Genomic DNA, 17,687 nt, shown 5'->3' on the forward strand with positions numbered 1-17,687 from the left:
ATCTGGCTCCTCCTTTCTTTCTGGTTGCCAATTCTTTTGCAAAGTGCCAGCAAACAGTACATGAGAGTAGATTTCCCATCTCCCCATGGCAGTCATGCCACAGTCCCGCGTACTCACGGGGAGCACCTCTGTTCTTCCCCGGGTCAAACCTTACGTCTTACATCTGTTTCCTCGGACCTCCCCCCAGAACCAGTATAAAGCTGCTGTCCTGGCAGCACAGCTGTCAGGGTCTGCTGGCTCTTCTCACAAGGTTCTTTTCTCAGGGTATACAGTTTCCGTGTGCTTAATCGCATCTTAGAGGTTCCCTTTTCCCATTCCCGAACGCATTAAAATAACACCACAGCCTGGCTTACTTAATTTCATCTGCTAATAGGACAGCAAGAAACCGAGATGGAGTTGGGCAGGGGAGGCGGCGTGTCCTAGGGGTCTGCATCTTGAGGCCCGTCTACCCCAGCTGTAGTCACAGGGAGGGGACCTGGAGCCTGGTGATCTCAGAGAGAGAGAGAGAGAGGGAGAGAGAGAGAGAGAGAGAGAGAGAGAGAGAGAGAGAGAGAGAGAGAGAGAGAGAGAGAGAGAGAGGAGACAGGTGGCTGTGCCTCCTAGATAAGCCACAGAGAAACATTTAGGTGGCCACAGAGAACCTAGAGCCATGAGTGAGCCTTCCCACTGAGCTCAATGTCCCCATAACCCTTTACCCATGCAAGGATCTGGATCCCCGGCTCGCTCTCTCAGCCCTGCGACACACGCTCCATCTCTCTGCTGGCACTCTCCCCATACAGCGTGTTGCTTCTGTTGCCCTGTGGTCATGGTTGTCACTTGTGCAATCATTATAAGCATGACTAGGACTCAGTATGATTTGGGCAACACAGCAGATGAGGCTCCAAGTTCCCCAGGATCTTAACCTATGCAGACACGCACTGCTACACACAACGGTAAACTGGTTCTTAAGTATCGGGACCACAGTTTTGAGCGTATCTCTTGCTGTCTTCAGAGTTCAGTTTCTCTATGTGGGAAAGAAAGAAAGGCTATGTCTCTGGGTTTTCAGGCTCACTGGTGCGCTTGAAGAATTTAACTGGCTTTGAGTACAGCCAGCTGCTTTCAACTTCCTGGTTCCACTGGGTAGGAAGTTAGGTCTCTTGCTTTTGCCCAAGCCTTGTTCTCTGGAACTGACACTTGTCACCATACACAAAGGTCAGAGGGTCCTTGTACTGTGATCTGCCCTGGGGACCTAAACTACTGTAATTCCTGTGACACTTGAGTCTCTAGATGACAGTGTGGCTTTGGGGAGCCTACAAGCCTGTCGCCTCAGGCCGCCAATCTTAGGCCCTTGTGATCAGCCCACCAGACAGCTCTATGCCTTCTTACTGTGGAATGCCTTTTAGGGAATGGAGATTGTGAGGGTCACAGAGAGGGACAATCTCTTTGGCTGTCTGTGAGTTTGTGTTTTGGCCACACCCTGCAACCTTACGGCGTCTAGAGATTGTCTTCCCTGGACCTCCAAGGCTGTAGTGTGTTTAACTGTCCAGTCCTTCCTAGAGGCTGCCCACTGGCTTCTCGTGTTCCCCACTCTCTAGCCACATCCTCCCTCACAGGGATGCTCAAGGGCCTGACTTACGGGAACAGAGAGCTGATGGGTGAAGTAGAGGAGAGGACACGGTAATTAAAAGGAGGGAGCATTACCTCCAAGAGTCCAGAGTGGAAAGGAAAGGTTTGGCCACTTCCCCGGCTCTCACCACCCTCTCCCATTCTCTCCCCCTGCTGCTCTGCCAGGATAGCTCCTCCTGGGCCCTCTCAGCCCACCCCCTCCCCCTTGGAGCCCCACAGTGGCTTTGCCCTGGCCTGGGACACCTACTTGCGCTCGCCATCTCTGCCTCCCTTGGTCTTCTCTCTGCCTTTGCTGAGTAGGGGAAGAAATGAGGAGACAGGGGATGCACATGAGAGCGTGTGGACCAGAGATACGCATCGCCTTTGTCCCTGGCCCTGCTGCCCCCATGCCCCTCCCCAGGAGCTTCCCTACCCCACGCCATGGCCCCAGGCTCAGCCAGTCTCCTCTATCCCTGGAGGAGGTCTGGTGATTCCAGAGTCGTAGGGTCCCCAACATCTCTTCCCCCCTCATTTTCTCCCTTGGTCCCCTGTAAGGACTGTGTAGTGCCCGTGCTGGGGGGTCCTTCAGGGACACAGTGGGCAGAGCCTATCTCAGAGGAGGGACTGCACTGCTACAGGATGGGGCATTCAGCCACTGAGAAGGAAGATGCGCTGTAACCAAGCCACTGCTACAGGGCTCAGAGCAGGAGAGATATATTCCCATCTTCCTTTGGAGAGGTTTCCAGAAACTGGATGTTCTCTCAAAGCTTCCCCAAAGCTTCCCCAGTGCTGAGACAATGAGAATGAAGACAAGAAAGCAAATAACCGTTACGTCCCCCCCACCCCCCACCCCCACCCCCGCTCACACACTCTCCTGGTCCAGGCGAGGCCATACCCTGATAGCGCAGGCCTGGAAGCCTTTGTATACAGTCAGAGCTGAAGTTCAGGTTCAGCTGGCTAGCCTTAGTGTTAGGCAAGCATTTAGTCTATAATTCAGAGAGACCCAAATCAGCCAGGACCACTGAGCAGAAAGCAGGAGAGAGGAGGAGAGACCCTCTCAGGTGCCCTGCTCCAGCCCAGCTCAGTTAATCTTAGGGTCACTGTTAGGAACATGAAGGGCTACTGGGGCCCGCTCCCAAGGAGCAAGGGTTCTTGTGGGCTATTTGGGAACTAGGCCTCCATTCAAGATTTCTGGTCTCTATCCTCATGTTTGTCGGAGGAGAGCTGCATGCCCCCTTTTTTCTGACTGGACAATCCAGGTTTTGGGGGAAGGGTTTTGTTTCTGATTTTGTTTTTAAAAGACTCTGTGATCCTGGAAAATGTGTCAGTCTCTGCAAAAGAGAGGTGTGTGGCCAGGGTTGGCAAGGATCTACAGGTACATGGGATTGGTGAACTAAATAGTAACCAGGAATTGGGAATTGGGGTGCTCTCTCTCTCTCTCTCTCTCTCTCTCTCTCTCTCTCTCTCTCTCTCTCTCTCTCTCTCTCTCTCTCTCTCTCTCTCTCTGAGCTTTGTTCTGAAGTCAGAGAGGTGTCCCATCTACCAGGACGTAGGGAGACTTCTGCTTTCTCCCCTCCTTCCCTACTCCAGACCTCAAGGCTACCACAGGCCCACACTCTGGGAGTGGAAATAGAGTAGGGAAAGAAAGCCATGGTGATTTTACTACGTCCACTGTGACTGCTGCTAGCATCCTTAGAGGCAGTAGCTGCGAAGCCGGGCTTAGCCCTTCAGCAGGCACCAATGTGACTTAGAGACAGTAGCTGCGAAGCCGGGCTTAGCCCTTCAGCAGGCACCGATGTGACTTAGAGACAGTAGCTGCGAAGCCGGGCTTAGCCCTTCAGCAGGCACCAATGTGACTGAGCTTCCATCATGTGGAGTGATCATCCTCACCATTGCCTGCTTCTTACGGAGAAGAGTTGTGGAGGCTCAGGCGGCCCTCTGTCACTCAGCTGCCCAGCACAAGCAGCAACCTCACCTTCTGCCTGCATGGCCACAGAGCCTCCCAGGAAGCCCTGGATATGCCTGGATTTCTTCCTAGTGCCCACGTTGTACTGTTGGTGTTTTCTGCCACTTGTGCAAGTCTTGCTCCTTAACCGGCATTCTCTGTGAGCTGCTTTTGGCCTCATTGAACAATTCCTCTTCCTTACCTCCCTCCCCATGGCTCCCCGAACTAGTAAAAGCATCCACAGGCAGGAGGGGGAACAGTAGTGCTCTCCTGGGAGCATTAAGGCCTGTGGAGACCCAGGCGCATCTCAGCACTAGGCCTTGCTTGGTTCCTCAGCCTTGGGCTGAGGGTGGGAGCTCCAGCTTCAGGTAGTCTGGATAGGACTGGAATATTCTGAGAACCACTTTACTCCTAAATCTCAGCACGGTTCCTTGGCAGCCACTGCAGCATTGAATCTCAGCCTGGTGAAGGGAGGTAGGGAAGGGTTTCCTAGCTCTTTGGGGTCCATGGGAACCAATGATGTAGCATCTGAGGATGACACAATGTGTACCACACCACGAATACACACTTAGACACACATCTTAGTGTACACATGCCTAGTGCACAATGCGGCTCTTTCTCAAAGCCCCTACTGTGCACACATGACCAGCTGCTGCTCTCTGCTCTGGACACAGGAAGGGGCTTCCTGGTTCTACAGGTTTCCATAGGAGTGGAAGGAAGCCCATAGGCAGGGTAAGAAGAATGGCATGGGTCACAACCTACCCCTAAAAGAGTGACGTGGTTATTACCTAGACATCCCCAGGACACCAGAGGGGCCTGGGTAGCGGAAGGTGGGGATGTGTATGTGTGTGGAAGCTTGTGAGGCTAAGTGATGGAGAGAGGATGAGGCAGCCTCGGAGTGCAAAGGAGCTTGGGGAAAGCAAAAGGCTACGTTGTTTAGCCACACAATTGACGTGGTTGCTCCTTTGTAAGATGTGACTCCAGTGTCAGCAGCCGAGGCTGATATCCGGCAGCATGGAATGCCTGGTGCCATGTAGAGAATTTGTGAGCATGTAAATATATGCAAATTGTGTGTGTGTATGTGTGTACACGTGTGTTTTCAAAATCTCATTCTGTCCTGAGACTGAGACATAGTTTGGAATATTGAGTCTGTGTTCTTGAGAGTGGAAATGCCCATGAAGTTAGTAATTCATTCCTTTCTTACAACAGGGACAGTGGTGTGTGGCGGGGCCGCAGTGGGGGGCGCTATTTCCTTCCTTGCTCATGATATCTGAACCTCCAGTGGGCAGCACTGGGGAAGCCCATAGCATTGGGTGGGGTGGGAATCAGATGAAGGTCAGGCAGTGCTCAGAGGAGAAACAGTTGGGGTCAGGGTAACATGGAGTCTGGAGAGACAACACTGGCTGAGAACCTGCCTTCCATGTGCCATGGTCATCACTCACATGTAGTAAGCCCGTCATTTCTTCCTAATTCTCTTGTGGGCATGAGTGAGCCATCCTACCACTGGGGAGGTGCCCCCACACAGCAGAGGCGGCCCTTGGGCTCCACACTCCCTTCTGTATGTCTCTTGGTGGTATTTTGCCTACTTGGGGGCTATTCTGTAAGGAGTGGGCAGAGTCAAGAGGTTCCTGGATGAAGGCAGTAACTAGAGGAGTGGGCAGAGAAACTGGGCAGATGATGGATCAGGGCTCAGGAGACATTAAATGACATGAGCAGAAAGAGAGTCCTGCTGGCTACGAGGCTAGGTCCAGAGGAGAGGAGAAGGTGGTGACATCATCTTGAAGGTGATGTCACGCCTAGGAAAGAATGTTCCCTTGGACGTTCCTTCACCCAGGGTGGTAGCATCCACTGAAAGTTAGAGGTTCTGTCTGTGCTGTTATTCTTGCCAGATTCCCAGTCCCTAAGATGGACCCCTCCCCCTCCCCTACTTCTGGCCAGAGACTTGGGGAGAGGAGAGGACAGCGGGGTGTTGTATGGTGAGGCTTCAGGGAGCCCTCTTACTCCACCTTCCTGGACCAGACCTCTCCGTGGATTTGAGAAGTACCTTCTTCATCTTGTTTTATCTGAGCCACACCATGCTGTCCGTCCCCTACTGCCTCTCTGCTGATGAGGACAGCCCCTCAGCCACCAAGAATTCCTAGGGGAGCTGTTTTCATGGCTGTCCCTGAGTCTCCTGAGCCCTGCTGGAGGCCAGAGGGGAGGGGAGTCAGCTTGTCTATTTATGAACTCATTTATTTCTGTTAGTGACCCAGAGAAGGTTGGTGACATGTCAGAGTCACTCAGATGATGAGGACAGAGCCAGGGTCAACCTAATGGAACTAGCTTTCCTGACGCCGATCACCATTCTTTTCTCTACAGTGGGTGGCCTGCTTCTCAGAGCTCCCTCTGAACCAGCCCCACGGAGCTCTTCTTCATCCGCAGATGGTGACAGGCGGTGGCCCTTGTGCTACATCCCCTCAGTACCGTCCAGTCTGATTTTCCTCTTACATCTCTAACCCTGTTCCTGACGTTTGGCACCGTCCAGGGTGAATGGCCTGGTCATCGGCCCTTCCATGGGTGATACTTGGTTCTTCACCTATAACATCTAATATTCCCATGGTTCATCATCAGGACTGTGGTTGGAGCAGGGCTTGTGGCTCCAACTCCCCCATTTTACAGATGTGTACATAGGGGGAGAGAAGTTACGTGACTTGCTGGCACTCAGACTTGGGTTTATTTATGCTAAAGGACCTGCTATTTGTGTGGTGGGAGATATGGCTGACCTGAAGCATGTGGTCCTGGGTATTTATTTAAACTTGTACTTGGGAGGTAAAGCTGGTGCTGGGAGGAGGCTGGAGAAAAGCACTTCGATTCCATTCCACTCACAGGAACCTGTGTGTTTCCCATCACAGGCTGAGCTAACATCACCTGGGAGGGGGGTGATGTGGAGGGAGAAGCTTGCAATGACACGGGGAACCCTTGTTCTCAAAACAGCTCCCAGCCCTCTAGGCATGGGTCTCAAGCATCTTAGGTGGTGCTGTCAGCATCCTGGGATATTTCTCTAGCTTCAGCTTTGCCCCCTGAGCATTGTCTCTCTGGTAAATGTACTACATGTAGGGAGGTGAGGCCTGGTCAAAGCTCTCTGTCATTTGTAAGGGGCAGGACATTTGTGAGATATGAACTTTAGACACAGAAAAGCCTGGACAAATCTTTCTCAGCAGAGGGTGGCCAGGTCCTGACCAGGACTGGTAGCCTCACTCTGGCAACAGAACGACTCTCTTTTAGGGATCTTTTCACTAGGCCAAGGAAGAACTCAGACTGCCTGGGCTTGGTGGGCACTGCTGGGTTTTAAATCATGGAAACCAAGGCCTCCCTTGTCTCCTTTCCCATTCCTCTGATGAAGGCAGGAGTTCCAACCTCCCCCTTATGTTAGAATTTGATCTCCCTCAGGGTTGGAGCAGGCCTGGCCCCTCATTCTGACTGAAACCTCCCTCATGCTCTTGGGGTGGGAGCCTGGAGAGAGATGATGGCAACATCTTCCCAACCCTTAAGATGTCTATAACAACTCAGCCCCACCCTCTGAGCTCAGCCAGGCCTGGAGGCCCTTCCAGAGCACTGCTTCCCAGGTCTTCTGGGGGCAGTGGGCAACCAGGAGGGGTCCAGCCTCTTACCTGCGGAAGCTCTTCTCGCCGGGTGTTCTGGTGCTGGGCCGCGAACCAGGGAGCAGCCCATCAGTCTCCTGGCTGTCCTTCTCTTCCTCCTGAAGAGCTTCATCTCCCAGGAAGTCTCCATCATCCCAGGAGCCCACTGTGCCGTCTGCGGCCTGATACCGGACCTCCATGCTTAGGCTGGTCTGGAAGGAGAGGGACAGTGAGCAGCTGGCTGGTACCTGTGGCATCTGGGAGGCACATTCACTCCCTGTGAAGACCAAGCGAGGACCTTCCTGCCTCAGTGTGCGAATGAGAAAAAATGCTGAGTAAGACTGGTCCATGAGGCCCTCTTATACTTGGCCCTCCTCTTCCCAGGAGCCCCAACTCAGGTGGCTGGCCTTGATCTCTAGTCTTAAGCCTGAGTGTGAGGTCTTTGGGTCCTCAGTATAGAACCATCTGTTGTCCTCCTAAAATAGGTCACCCCTTCATCCCCAGGACTTGGGCTATGTACAGACACAAGGGACAAAGCGACAAGACTAGTTGAGCGTGTCTTTTCAGAGAAGACTCAGTCCTGGTTTTCCCTCAGCCTAGTACAACCAGTATCTTAGGTATGTGAGCTTTCCCCTACATGGGACGGACCCAGTCACACTCAGGGACTCTAGCACTAGCCAATGGCTCTGACAGAGTCTCCCTGATGTCCTCCTGATGCTTCCCTTGTCAATCATGGAACATCTCTAAACCAGTGCTTCTCAATCTGGGGGCCGTGACCCCTTTGGGAGGTGTCTAACAACCCTTTCAACAGGGGTTGCCTACGACCATTGGAAAACGCAGATATTTACATTATGATTCGTAACAGTAGCAAAATTACAGTTATGAAGTAGCAACAAAATTTTATATTGGGGGGGTGACCACAGCAGGAGGAACTATGTTAAAGGGTCTCGGCATTAGGAAGGCTGGAAAACGCTGCTCTACAGCTTCCTCTGCAGGATGCGCAGCAGGCCCTCAGGTAACTGGGTGGTGGGAGACTCCAAGGACTCCTTGGCACACCTACCTTGATGATGGCATTGTTGTCATCGATCAGTGTGTCAGTCACGTCTACACGATTCTCCTCCACCACCTTCTGCAGCACCATGCGGAAGGTCCCAATGAGTCTGTGGATGACAGAGGGGACACTGCCAGAGTGAGGAGCAAGGCTGATGTCACCGTCTGGCTAGCAAAGAGACGGGCAATTGCGAAGACCGTAGCCTGGGACTGGAGTAGTCTGGGCACCATGGCTGGCCTGGCTAGGACAGCGTGTCTGTGAGGGTACCTGACCCCTTACTAGTGTGGGTGGTTGAATATACATGGTCTGCTCCCCCTGGAAAACTTGGAAGAAAGATTTCTAAATGATATCCACAGATCAGGGAATTTAGCGTTGGGACTGTAGCTGGTCCCCTGAAGAGTATGGAAGCTTCTAGATGCCATAATGGAGGGTGGTGGGGGAGGCATTGAGGCTCCTGATGATGATGGTGGTGGTGCTCCTGATGATGATGGTGGTTGTGATAGTAGTGTGGAGGGGGGAGAAACAGAACGCTGGATCATGCTGGGCAAGTGCTTTACCTCTGAGTTACAGCCCCCAGACTATTAGCTACATAAACACCCCTTCCCTCCACTTCCTGACTGGGGTAGATGGGTAGAGGCCTCTAGTCTCATCAACACCAGTCCTCCATCATCCCACAGTTGCAACTGGTAAGCTCCTGGTGGGAGGGGCTCCTATGACCTCGGAATTCCCTTAATTCAGTTGCATACTGGGGACAAGCATACAGAATTGGGAGAGAGGCACAGTTTTGGCATCAGAAACGCAGTTCTGTTGCTTACATGGGTGATATCTGCCCTGGGAAACTCGCTTAAGCTTTCTCTCCTGGTTTTCTTCTAAGCTAAGCTAATGATGTCAACTTCACGAATGGCACGCTCATCCCCAACACACACTCACCCCACCGGATGGTCCCATCTCTGATGTGCAGCCTGCACATGCCATGTCTAGCCTCCTCTTGGTGTTTCTTGTACACCAGAGTCCCCTGACGATTGCGTTTATGAATGTTAGCTCAGTAGTGGGTGTCTATTAAAGGATGACTTGGATCCCATCCCACCCTGAGACTGGAAGGCTGTTGCAGCGGGAGAGCAGGGCATCAGAAAGATACCCTCATGTGGTACTTCCATCTGGACCCATGGAGAAGTGTACTCCATTTCTACAGAAGTGAACAAGGCTTCCAGGCACACACAGTGTGTGAAACCTGGAAGGGATCTGTGGGACACGTGCTGGTTGGAGTTTGTAGAGGAGGAAGGTGGGGCCAAGAAAGGGGCCGGGGACATAACCAATTAATGACAAATACGAGTGAGACAGCAAATGAATTATGACATAGGCAGGGCTGCTGTCTGCAATATACTAAGGGCTTATGGAGGGGGAACGCCTTTTAAACTCTGGGGTTAGGGCAATGGTTTAGTGAATGAAAGGTCTGCCTCACAAGCATGAGATTGAGTTAGATGCCTAGCATCTATGTCTTTTAAGAATTAGCCAGGAACTCTGGTGCTTGTCTCTAATTCCAGCAATGAAGAGAGTGGAGATAGGTGGGTCCCCAGAGCTTATCACTGGCCAGCCAGACTGAGGAATCAGTGAGCCCTAAATTTAGTGAAAAACAGACAGACAGACACAGAGAAGACATACATTTGTATACCCATGTGCACATATACACAGGAATATGTATGTACCGCCCAGCCCTGAGTGCATGATAGATTCAGCCGTAAGGGAAGAATGTGAAGGGCTCATCTCCTAAGTGCACAACCTCATTGTGTTTCATATCTTTGAGGGCAAACTGTCCACCCTGCTAAAGCTTAACTGGGCTTTTAGATTCTCCCCAGAGAAGCTCTGTAGAAGATCCTAGTTCCATCTTGGCTTCTCCTCAGCTCGCAGATGCACATGGAGGGCCAGAGTGCTGGGCTGGGACCCAAGAGATCGACCTCAAGCCATTGCTGGGGAGTTTCAGTTCTACCTTTATAAAGAGGAGGGGTGGGGCACTGAGCTTGGGGACATCACGCCAGTCAGCCGTGAGCAAGAAATAACACATTGGCTTTGTGAAGGCCTCGACTGTGATGGTTCTAAATCAATCGGGGCATAAATGGAATCTTGTGGGGAGCCCCTAATGCCTCACAGACCCACTGTCACTGCCAATTTGCATTATTTACCCATTTCCACAGGGCAAATACTCATAGACCACTCAATTTCAATATGCGAATGGCGTAGAGTCTAGAGGAGTGGACTGAGTCCTAGAGCACCTGCTGGCTGGAGGTGGAGGTGTGAGGACCCTCAGCATGCACACTCCCAAGCATGCAAGTGACACTGACGCTACTGCTCGAGGCACACAGCATCTCTGTCCTACTTCCAGCCTTTGCTGTCAGACTCTTCAAGCCACTGTAACCCCACTAAGCCCCTCCAGGCAACTGTTGAGTACCGGAACTTGGAAACATTTATTCCTAATCTTAGATGCCCAAGAATAGTCAAAGAAGGTTCCTAGGATCTATAAAGGTGCTGCAATGAGATTAAACACCCCCCAGGGGGCAGGAGGGAGCCATTCCCCTGCAGTTGTTCAGACAACCTCTGGTGTCTTCTAGATTTCTTTTGCTTTACAGTCTGAGATCCTAGGCTTGGGAGGGGCTTGGGAGGAGAGCTTGACCTGTGCGAATCCCTGAAACGACTTCTCCACCAGGTTTTCAAGCCTCTTCCAGACACAAGGGTGACAGTGACATCAATCCTAATACTGCAGTCTGTCGCCACTGTTAGTCCACACACAGCAAACAGGTCTCCTGGCAAAGCTCTATGGATATGCACACTGCCGTTCCCCAAGGGAGGAGGTGTAGACAGTGGAAGAGCTCGGCTCTGGAGTCAGGCAAACTTCACATAGCAGTCCCTTAGGGGAATTCCAGCACCCTGGCAGCTATGTGATTCTGTCTCGTTCTTCAACCTATGTAAGTCTTGTGGGGTTTTCCCCTCTCTCAAAGGCATCGATGTCACCCACTTCCCCGGATGCTGGGAGATGCAGCTCCATAATGCTGTAGCCCTCTGCAACACTGCCTCTTCTCCCTGCTATTGTGAGTGGCCTGCCTTTGGAGGGTTCAGCCAGGGTGGGTCCTCTCTGTAAGCTGCGCCCTTGGAACAGCTCCAGGTTGTTCCCACCCTTAAAGCTCTGCCAGAACAACACTAGGGGCTTGCACTCTCAAGCGGAGGTGGTGGTGGTGGTGGTGATGGTGATGGTGGTAGTGTGTGTGTGTGTAACAACCCCCCTTTCCTCAAATAATAAACATACATAAATAAAACAGGAACAATAACTTTTGAAATGGACAATTGATATCGCAATAAAGAATGTTCTGAACCTACTGCTGGGCCTCGGTTTCCCAGGCTGACTCCACATTCCTTATGTGGCCTGGACAGCTCACCCATTAGAAAGAGGGCCACATAGAGGAGCCTGGGAGAAGCCAAGATTCTCAGGTAGGTAGACAGTAGGGAGGAGGCCTCAGGTGCAGATGGGTCCACAGACTGACCACAGCAGAGCGGCAACAGGGCACCAGAACCCTGTCAATAATTTATCGTCTTCCCCTGGGAGATGGTGTCAGATGCCCTGGGCTCAGTCTGGCTTCCACTGTGCTCCTGGCTTCTGAATTATTCAGGAATAAAGAGCCATTGCCCCTTAAACTCCTGGTGAGGCTACGTGGGATGCATAAAATCTCATCCTAATGTCATGTTTTCATGGAAGCCCCAGGTTTCTTGGAGGAAGCCTTGGTTATGGGTGACCAAGCACACTTTGGGACTTTATGGTCCCTGATCAGGAGATTTCTTCCTTTCTGCCATGTCTCTATTTCCTGGCAGCCCCTAACACTGCTGGCTAGAACCAGGTAGGCCTCTTGTTTGACCCTAACTCTAAGCCCATTCAACTCCAGGCACCTTCCTCCTAAGTTGGCCTGTATCAGTATGGGCCTGTATCTCTTTCCCCATCCTAGGTCTTGGTCCACAGTGGCCTGGACAGTCTCTAAGCCCCCTTCACCAGACCTGCGCGGCATGTGACTTTCCGGCCTTCTCTTCAGTGGGGGGAAGGAGGAGGGCACAGTTAGGAGAGGAGGGTCACATTTCCTCCATATTCCATATTTTGGTATTTAATAACACCTAAAATGAGCATTAATGTTTGGTAGACTCACTGTGTGGTTATCTGTTTGCCCCTAAAATTTATAAGCCCTTTGATTTGTCTATAGCAGGAGTCCTAATGGGGGCTCTCTGAACTTTGATGATTTGTCTATAGCAGGAGTCCTGATGGGGGCTCTCCGAACTTCGGTGTCTGCTCTGGAAGCCTCCACTATAAGGGATTCAGCAACCTCTTCCTCAGTTTCCTCCATCACATTCATGCACCCTGCTGCTGGGAGTTTCGGAGGTTTAGAAGAGGAGGTGGAAGATGCAGAGTCTTCTCATATGACCTCCATGTGCCTCTGAGCCTCAGTTTCCCTTCCTGCTGAGCTCCAAGGCTCCTGGGGCTCTGACAGCTGTGGGAGACCCTGGGTGGAGTTCCTTGGTACTTTCCCTGGCTTCTGATTCTGCCTCTCCTCCTCATTCACTCCATCCCTTGTTCCTGCTTCTCCCAGCCTGATTAGTCACAGGGATGTCTCATACCAGATAATAAGGTCATGCTGTATCTTGGGGTTCTCTAGTGAGGTGCTTTTCCAAAAGTTTTTTATTGTGGTTCAAGAGGAAGCTGACTGAGTGATGTGATCCCTGGAGGCAGAGAGGAGGCCTCTGTGCCCTAAACATATTTTCTGTGGTCCTGTGAGCAGGTCAGAACCCCCTCTAGGGTCTATTCAGATCACCTCTCCCGGTGGTAGGCACTCACTACTTCCTGAGATGGCACGGATGTTGGAGATTCTGGCTCTTCCAGATGTTTGCTCCACTAGGAACACAACTGGGTCCTTATGTGTCTCTCCTCTTCATGTGATGAGGACAGGGTCTGTGCCCTGATCCCCCATTTTCACAACCATCATGACTAACACAGTGGATGAGTAGATGGGTAGGTGAATGGATGAAACAGATGAATGGGTGAATTGATAAGTAGGATTCATGATAAGGTAGGACGCGTGAATGCGATGGGATGAATGGATGGATGCAAAAATGGATGACTGGACAGACAGGTTGGTGAGTAGTTAAATGACCCTAGGACTTCCTCTTGAGGCTTGCATCTACTTGCCATAAGGAAAGAATTAGAGTCCCCACCCCAGACAACCATGGGTGTTACCTATTAACGGTTTTTACAACAGATACCAGAAGAGTGGACCCTTTGCCTGCACTTTTGAGATTGTGTTGCTTGTGATGTGACTCAGGATTAGGTTAGCTTTCCTTGTCCACACTCCCTTCCCACTGCGGAGTCACTTAGACCTTCACTGAACCAGCACTGTCACACCAGTTGGGACTCCATGGTCTCCAGGAGGTTACAGAAGAGCAATGAATCTTTTACTCCAGGGCAGACTGTCTCATTTTACTTACGTTTAGTCACCATTCTAGCACCTTCTAAAACCTGTGTGTCACCCACAGGAAGGATAGGGCTCCCCCAGTCGGTCAGCTTGTAGGATAACACTCATGCGGTAGGCCCATTTCATTCACAGAATGGAACTTCCATGAGGGCAGACACCTCTCTCTTTAGCATCTAGTTCAGTTCATGGCATACGGTTTGCACTTTATAAATGCTTGTTGAGTGAAGGAATGGACAGATCTATCTCATCTCATTCCCACAGCTGTACTGAGACGAATTCTTATCTTTTCCACACATAAGTACAGCGACATTGGAGGGGTTACTTAGCCTGCTCAGGGCCACACCTTAAATCACTGGTCCAAGCATCTGAGATCATGTTTGCTTCCTAAACCACAGCACAGAACAGTCTCTGTTAGACGGCTTCACCCTTAAGTCACAGGATGTAGCAGCCTTTTCCTCCCAGCTTCTCTGATGGGTTACACCCTCCAATGGATAAGGAAGAGCTCAGAGAGAGGGGCATGGAGCTTTAAAGGGGCAGGGACTGAGCGTGGACAGGAGGTGAGCTGCTCTTGGTTGACAGTAGTTGGAAGGGCCAGGGTACTTTGAGGGTCCCACAAAAGAGTAAGATAGATAGCTCTTAGGCCTTTAAAGATGGTTTCAGAGTACAGGGTTCCATTGAAAGCCTAGAGGAGTCTAAGAATCAGGCCACACTTACTTGTTGCTGAAGACTTTGCTGTAGTTGAAAATTTGAATCTCCAACATTTCATTTCTGTCGATGTTGCTGGCCACCGGCCACCGGAACGTCTGGGGAGAGAGGGACAGCTGTGGCCTTGGGTGCAAATAGCATGGAGGTGATGAGTGATGAGGTTGGGACCTCCTAGCTGCAGAACAGGTGACCCCCCCAACATGGGCCAGGATCCCCAAGGACAAAGCATCCACACTCCGACTCAGTTACCATAGCTGCCTCGTACAGGGGTTTTGTCACCCACTCCTCTTTCAAAGATGGTGCTCAGAGAAGTTTGGCAGGCTGCCAAGGTCACGGGGGGGGGCTGGTTAGGCCTAAGAAGGACCTCTGATTCCCCAATGTGTGAAGCTTCCACTGCAGTTACTGTAGCTGCCTCGTACAGAGGGTTTGTCACCCACTCCTCTTTCAAAGATGGTGCTCAGAGAAGTTTGGCAGGTGCCAAGGTCACGGGGTTAAGGGGGGCTGGTTAGGCCTAAGAAGGACCTCTGATTCCCCAATGTGCGAAGCTTCCACTGCCTCCCAGTTCCTGTGAGAGCCGAGAATGGTGTAGCTGCCAGGATGTGGGTGGACTTTAGGGCCAACACAGCCGGTGGGATGGAAGCTGGGTTCAGGATGAGCTGATTGGAGTCCTGACTCTCTAGCTCTCTCCTAAGTCCTGTGGACCAGTCCAGGCTCTGCCCTGGCCATCCTCCCATTTGTGACAGCGTGAACAACAAGGACCCATTTTCAAGTCTTTCATGTTATGAGAGTTAGACCTACATAGAGTCTGTGTCCAACTTACTGTTTCTCCATTCACAGCCCTGGAGTCGTCTCTAGATCAATAATAAGGGTGAGTTAGAGATTCAATGGGTCTGCCTTTTTTTAAAAAGTGCTCTAAGAGTGGCATCTAGGACCCAATGCAGCTCATAAAAAGAGCCATTCTCTAGGGACAGCCAACGGTGGGCAGAGTCAGGTTCCTCCCTAGGCTCTGTCATTCCTGTCCTCACCTAGCTGTCTTCCTTTTGGGACAACAAAGACAACTGGGGAAGAAAGAAAGATGAGAGATAGAATTCCATCCCGTGTGAACATTTGTGGTGCTCTCTAGAGAAACAGCTTGTAGCCATCACCTTCAAGAGTGTGCAGGTTCCTGGGGACACCTGCTTGGCTGTGAGTAGATGGCCTGTTCTGCTCCCTGACCCCCAGAGGCCTTCTGAGCAGGGGGAGAACTGGCGTGTCTCTGTTGGTAAATACAGAGCTTATCCTCTGTGGGCCAAGCTGGGCAAAGCCAACAAGAGGATCAACAAGAGGACGCCCTCCAAAGGCTGCCTGCCAGGGGAAGTTGTCAGGCTGAGGCCCCAGTCACAGGAGGCAGGGTGAGTTAGAGCCAGGACTCAAGGTGCACACACACACCATGACACAGGCCACTCGGGTCCCTCATTGACCCCACTACACAATGTCTGCCCATGTTTGTAGATACCACATGCCCGTGGCACCCAGAACAGGTCAGAACTTGTCAGAAAAGCCATCTGACCTCAAGGACAAGTCACATCCACAGTAGAGATCACACCCCTATGCCCTGGTAGAGGGGGGTAAGAGCACCCGAGGGGACCCATGTCCACCCCAGGCTTGGTGTGGCGAGCCTGAGGACAGAGGAAGAGGCAGACTGTCCAGGCGGTGTCTGGAGTCTGTATCCTGGGCTTGACGTTGTTTGCTTTGTAACCTAGGTTGGCCCAGAACTTGAACATCCTCCCGCCTCCACCTCCTAAGTGCTGGGTCATAGGCTTGTAACATCCCATCTGTTTTATCTGCTGCTGGGGATGGAGCCCACTGTCATGCATGTTAGGTGAGCGGCTACCTACTGAGCCACACCTCCAGTGAGGCTGCACTTGGGGTTAGTAAGTGACCAGCAGGCTTCAGGGGCTGCTCAGAGCTAGAGAGAGATGATACCGGGGATTTTGACAGACTAGATAGAAAGTAGTGACTTTAGTTCTAAATATCATCTAGGTTCTCCACCAACTTCAGACCAGTCAACAAGTTCAGGAGTAAATAACAACAATGATAGTAATAATTTTTGTCATTTTCAGAAAGCTTTCCATTATGCAGGAGGCTGAAGTCTCTCTCTATATATTAATTCACTTATTCTTTCCAACATCCCAGGAAGCTGATGTCTGCTATGTTTCATGGACAGGGGAGCTACAGCTCTGAGAAGTGGGGTGAGGCAGAGTTCTCTGATGGCTGAGTGGGCACCGCTGAATGGCGGTTTCTGAGCGCTAGTCCTGCAAGCCGCCACTCCACAGCTGGACTTCCTTCTCTCAGACTGGGGACTTTAAGGGTTGGGGCTTTACTGGGTTTATCCTGGCTGCTCAGTATTACCCCCCTTGTGTCATCTCTTCTTAGGACTAGCAGGCTCCAGGGAAACTGTGCTGGCTCAATTAAGAAAATGCCTCCATAAGATGGGGCTATAGGGAAGCCTGTAAGCCATTTTCTAAATCAGTGATTGATGGTGGAGAGCCCAGCCCATTGTGGGTGGTGGTCCTGGGTTCTATAAGACAGCAGGTTGAGCAAGCCTCGAGGAGGAAGCCCCTCCATGGCCTCTGCATCAGCTCCTGCCTCTCCAGGTTCCTGCCCTGCTCGAGTTCCTCTACTGAGGGACAGCCATGTGGAAGTGCAAGCCTTATAACTCCTTCCTCCCCAGTTGCTTTGGCCATGATGTCTCATCAAAGCAACTCTGACAGAAACCCTGATGTGAGCGTGAGAGGGAAAGGTCCAGAGGTTGGTGGGCTCCGGACAGCCCACAGGCCGTGATTCACCACAGCTTCAGCTCCTGCTCCCTGCTGCCTGCAGCAGCTCAGCTCAGCTCCACAGAGTGTAGTTTTCTTATGAAGTGGCTTAGACGGAGACTACAGGGAAGTGACTCGTTAGCCACGGGCCTAGGGGAGAGCCTGGGTTTCCCGGGATGCAGGAGAAAGAACGCGCTGGTTCCACTTGCGGGCTGTGGTGATCCCTGGCACTGTTAAGCAGGAAGGAGAGACAGGAGGTGGCCCTGGAAGTGGCGCCCTCAGAGAGGACGTGTCTTAGGTGGATGCAATGGTAACAGCAGTGTCACTTGGAGGAAGCAATGAGCTGAGCCCAGGGACCCACAGAGAGAAAATGCTGGCTTCTGCTGTCCCCTGCTGGGGTGTAGTTCAGGAGGTCACAAGAGCTGCCAGGACATAAAGGCCGGCCTCCCTGCCTCTGCTTCCCTGTCTGTCTGTCCGTCCGTC

The 17,687-nt window shown here is 51.7% G+C and overlaps 1 protein-coding gene across 7 annotated transcripts in view; it reads right to left on the bottom strand.

The window, feature by feature from the left end:
• The window catches only part of Otof (otoferlin), a 94,456-nt gene that overhangs the window by 46,987 nt on the left and 29,782 nt on the right, over window positions 1-17,687 (bottom strand). For 4 of the 7 annotated variants that reach the window (XM_021229223.2, XM_013116036.3, XM_013116035.2 and 1 more), the window contains exons 3-5: window positions 14,416-14,504; window positions 8,210-8,309; window positions 7,180-7,361 (exon numbers count right to left, since the gene is read on the bottom strand). In XM_021229223.2, coding sequence (XP_021084882.1) covers window positions 7,180-7,361; window positions 8,210-8,309; window positions 14,416-14,504 — 371 coding nt within the window. Of the gene's footprint in view, window positions 1-1,852; window positions 1,898-7,179; window positions 7,362-8,209; window positions 8,310-14,415; window positions 14,505-17,687 lie in introns of all 7 variants that reach the window. The other 3 variants (XM_005073511.4, XM_040730817.1, XM_040730816.1) reach the window with 1 other exon arrangement.

Source organism: Mesocricetus auratus, unplaced genomic scaffold (genome assembly GCF_017639785.1).
Source record: "Mesocricetus auratus isolate SY011 unplaced genomic scaffold, BCM_Maur_2.0 Super-Scaffold_100024, whole genome shotgun sequence".
Lineage (NCBI taxonomy): Eukaryota > Metazoa > Chordata > Mammalia > Rodentia > Cricetidae > Mesocricetus > Mesocricetus auratus.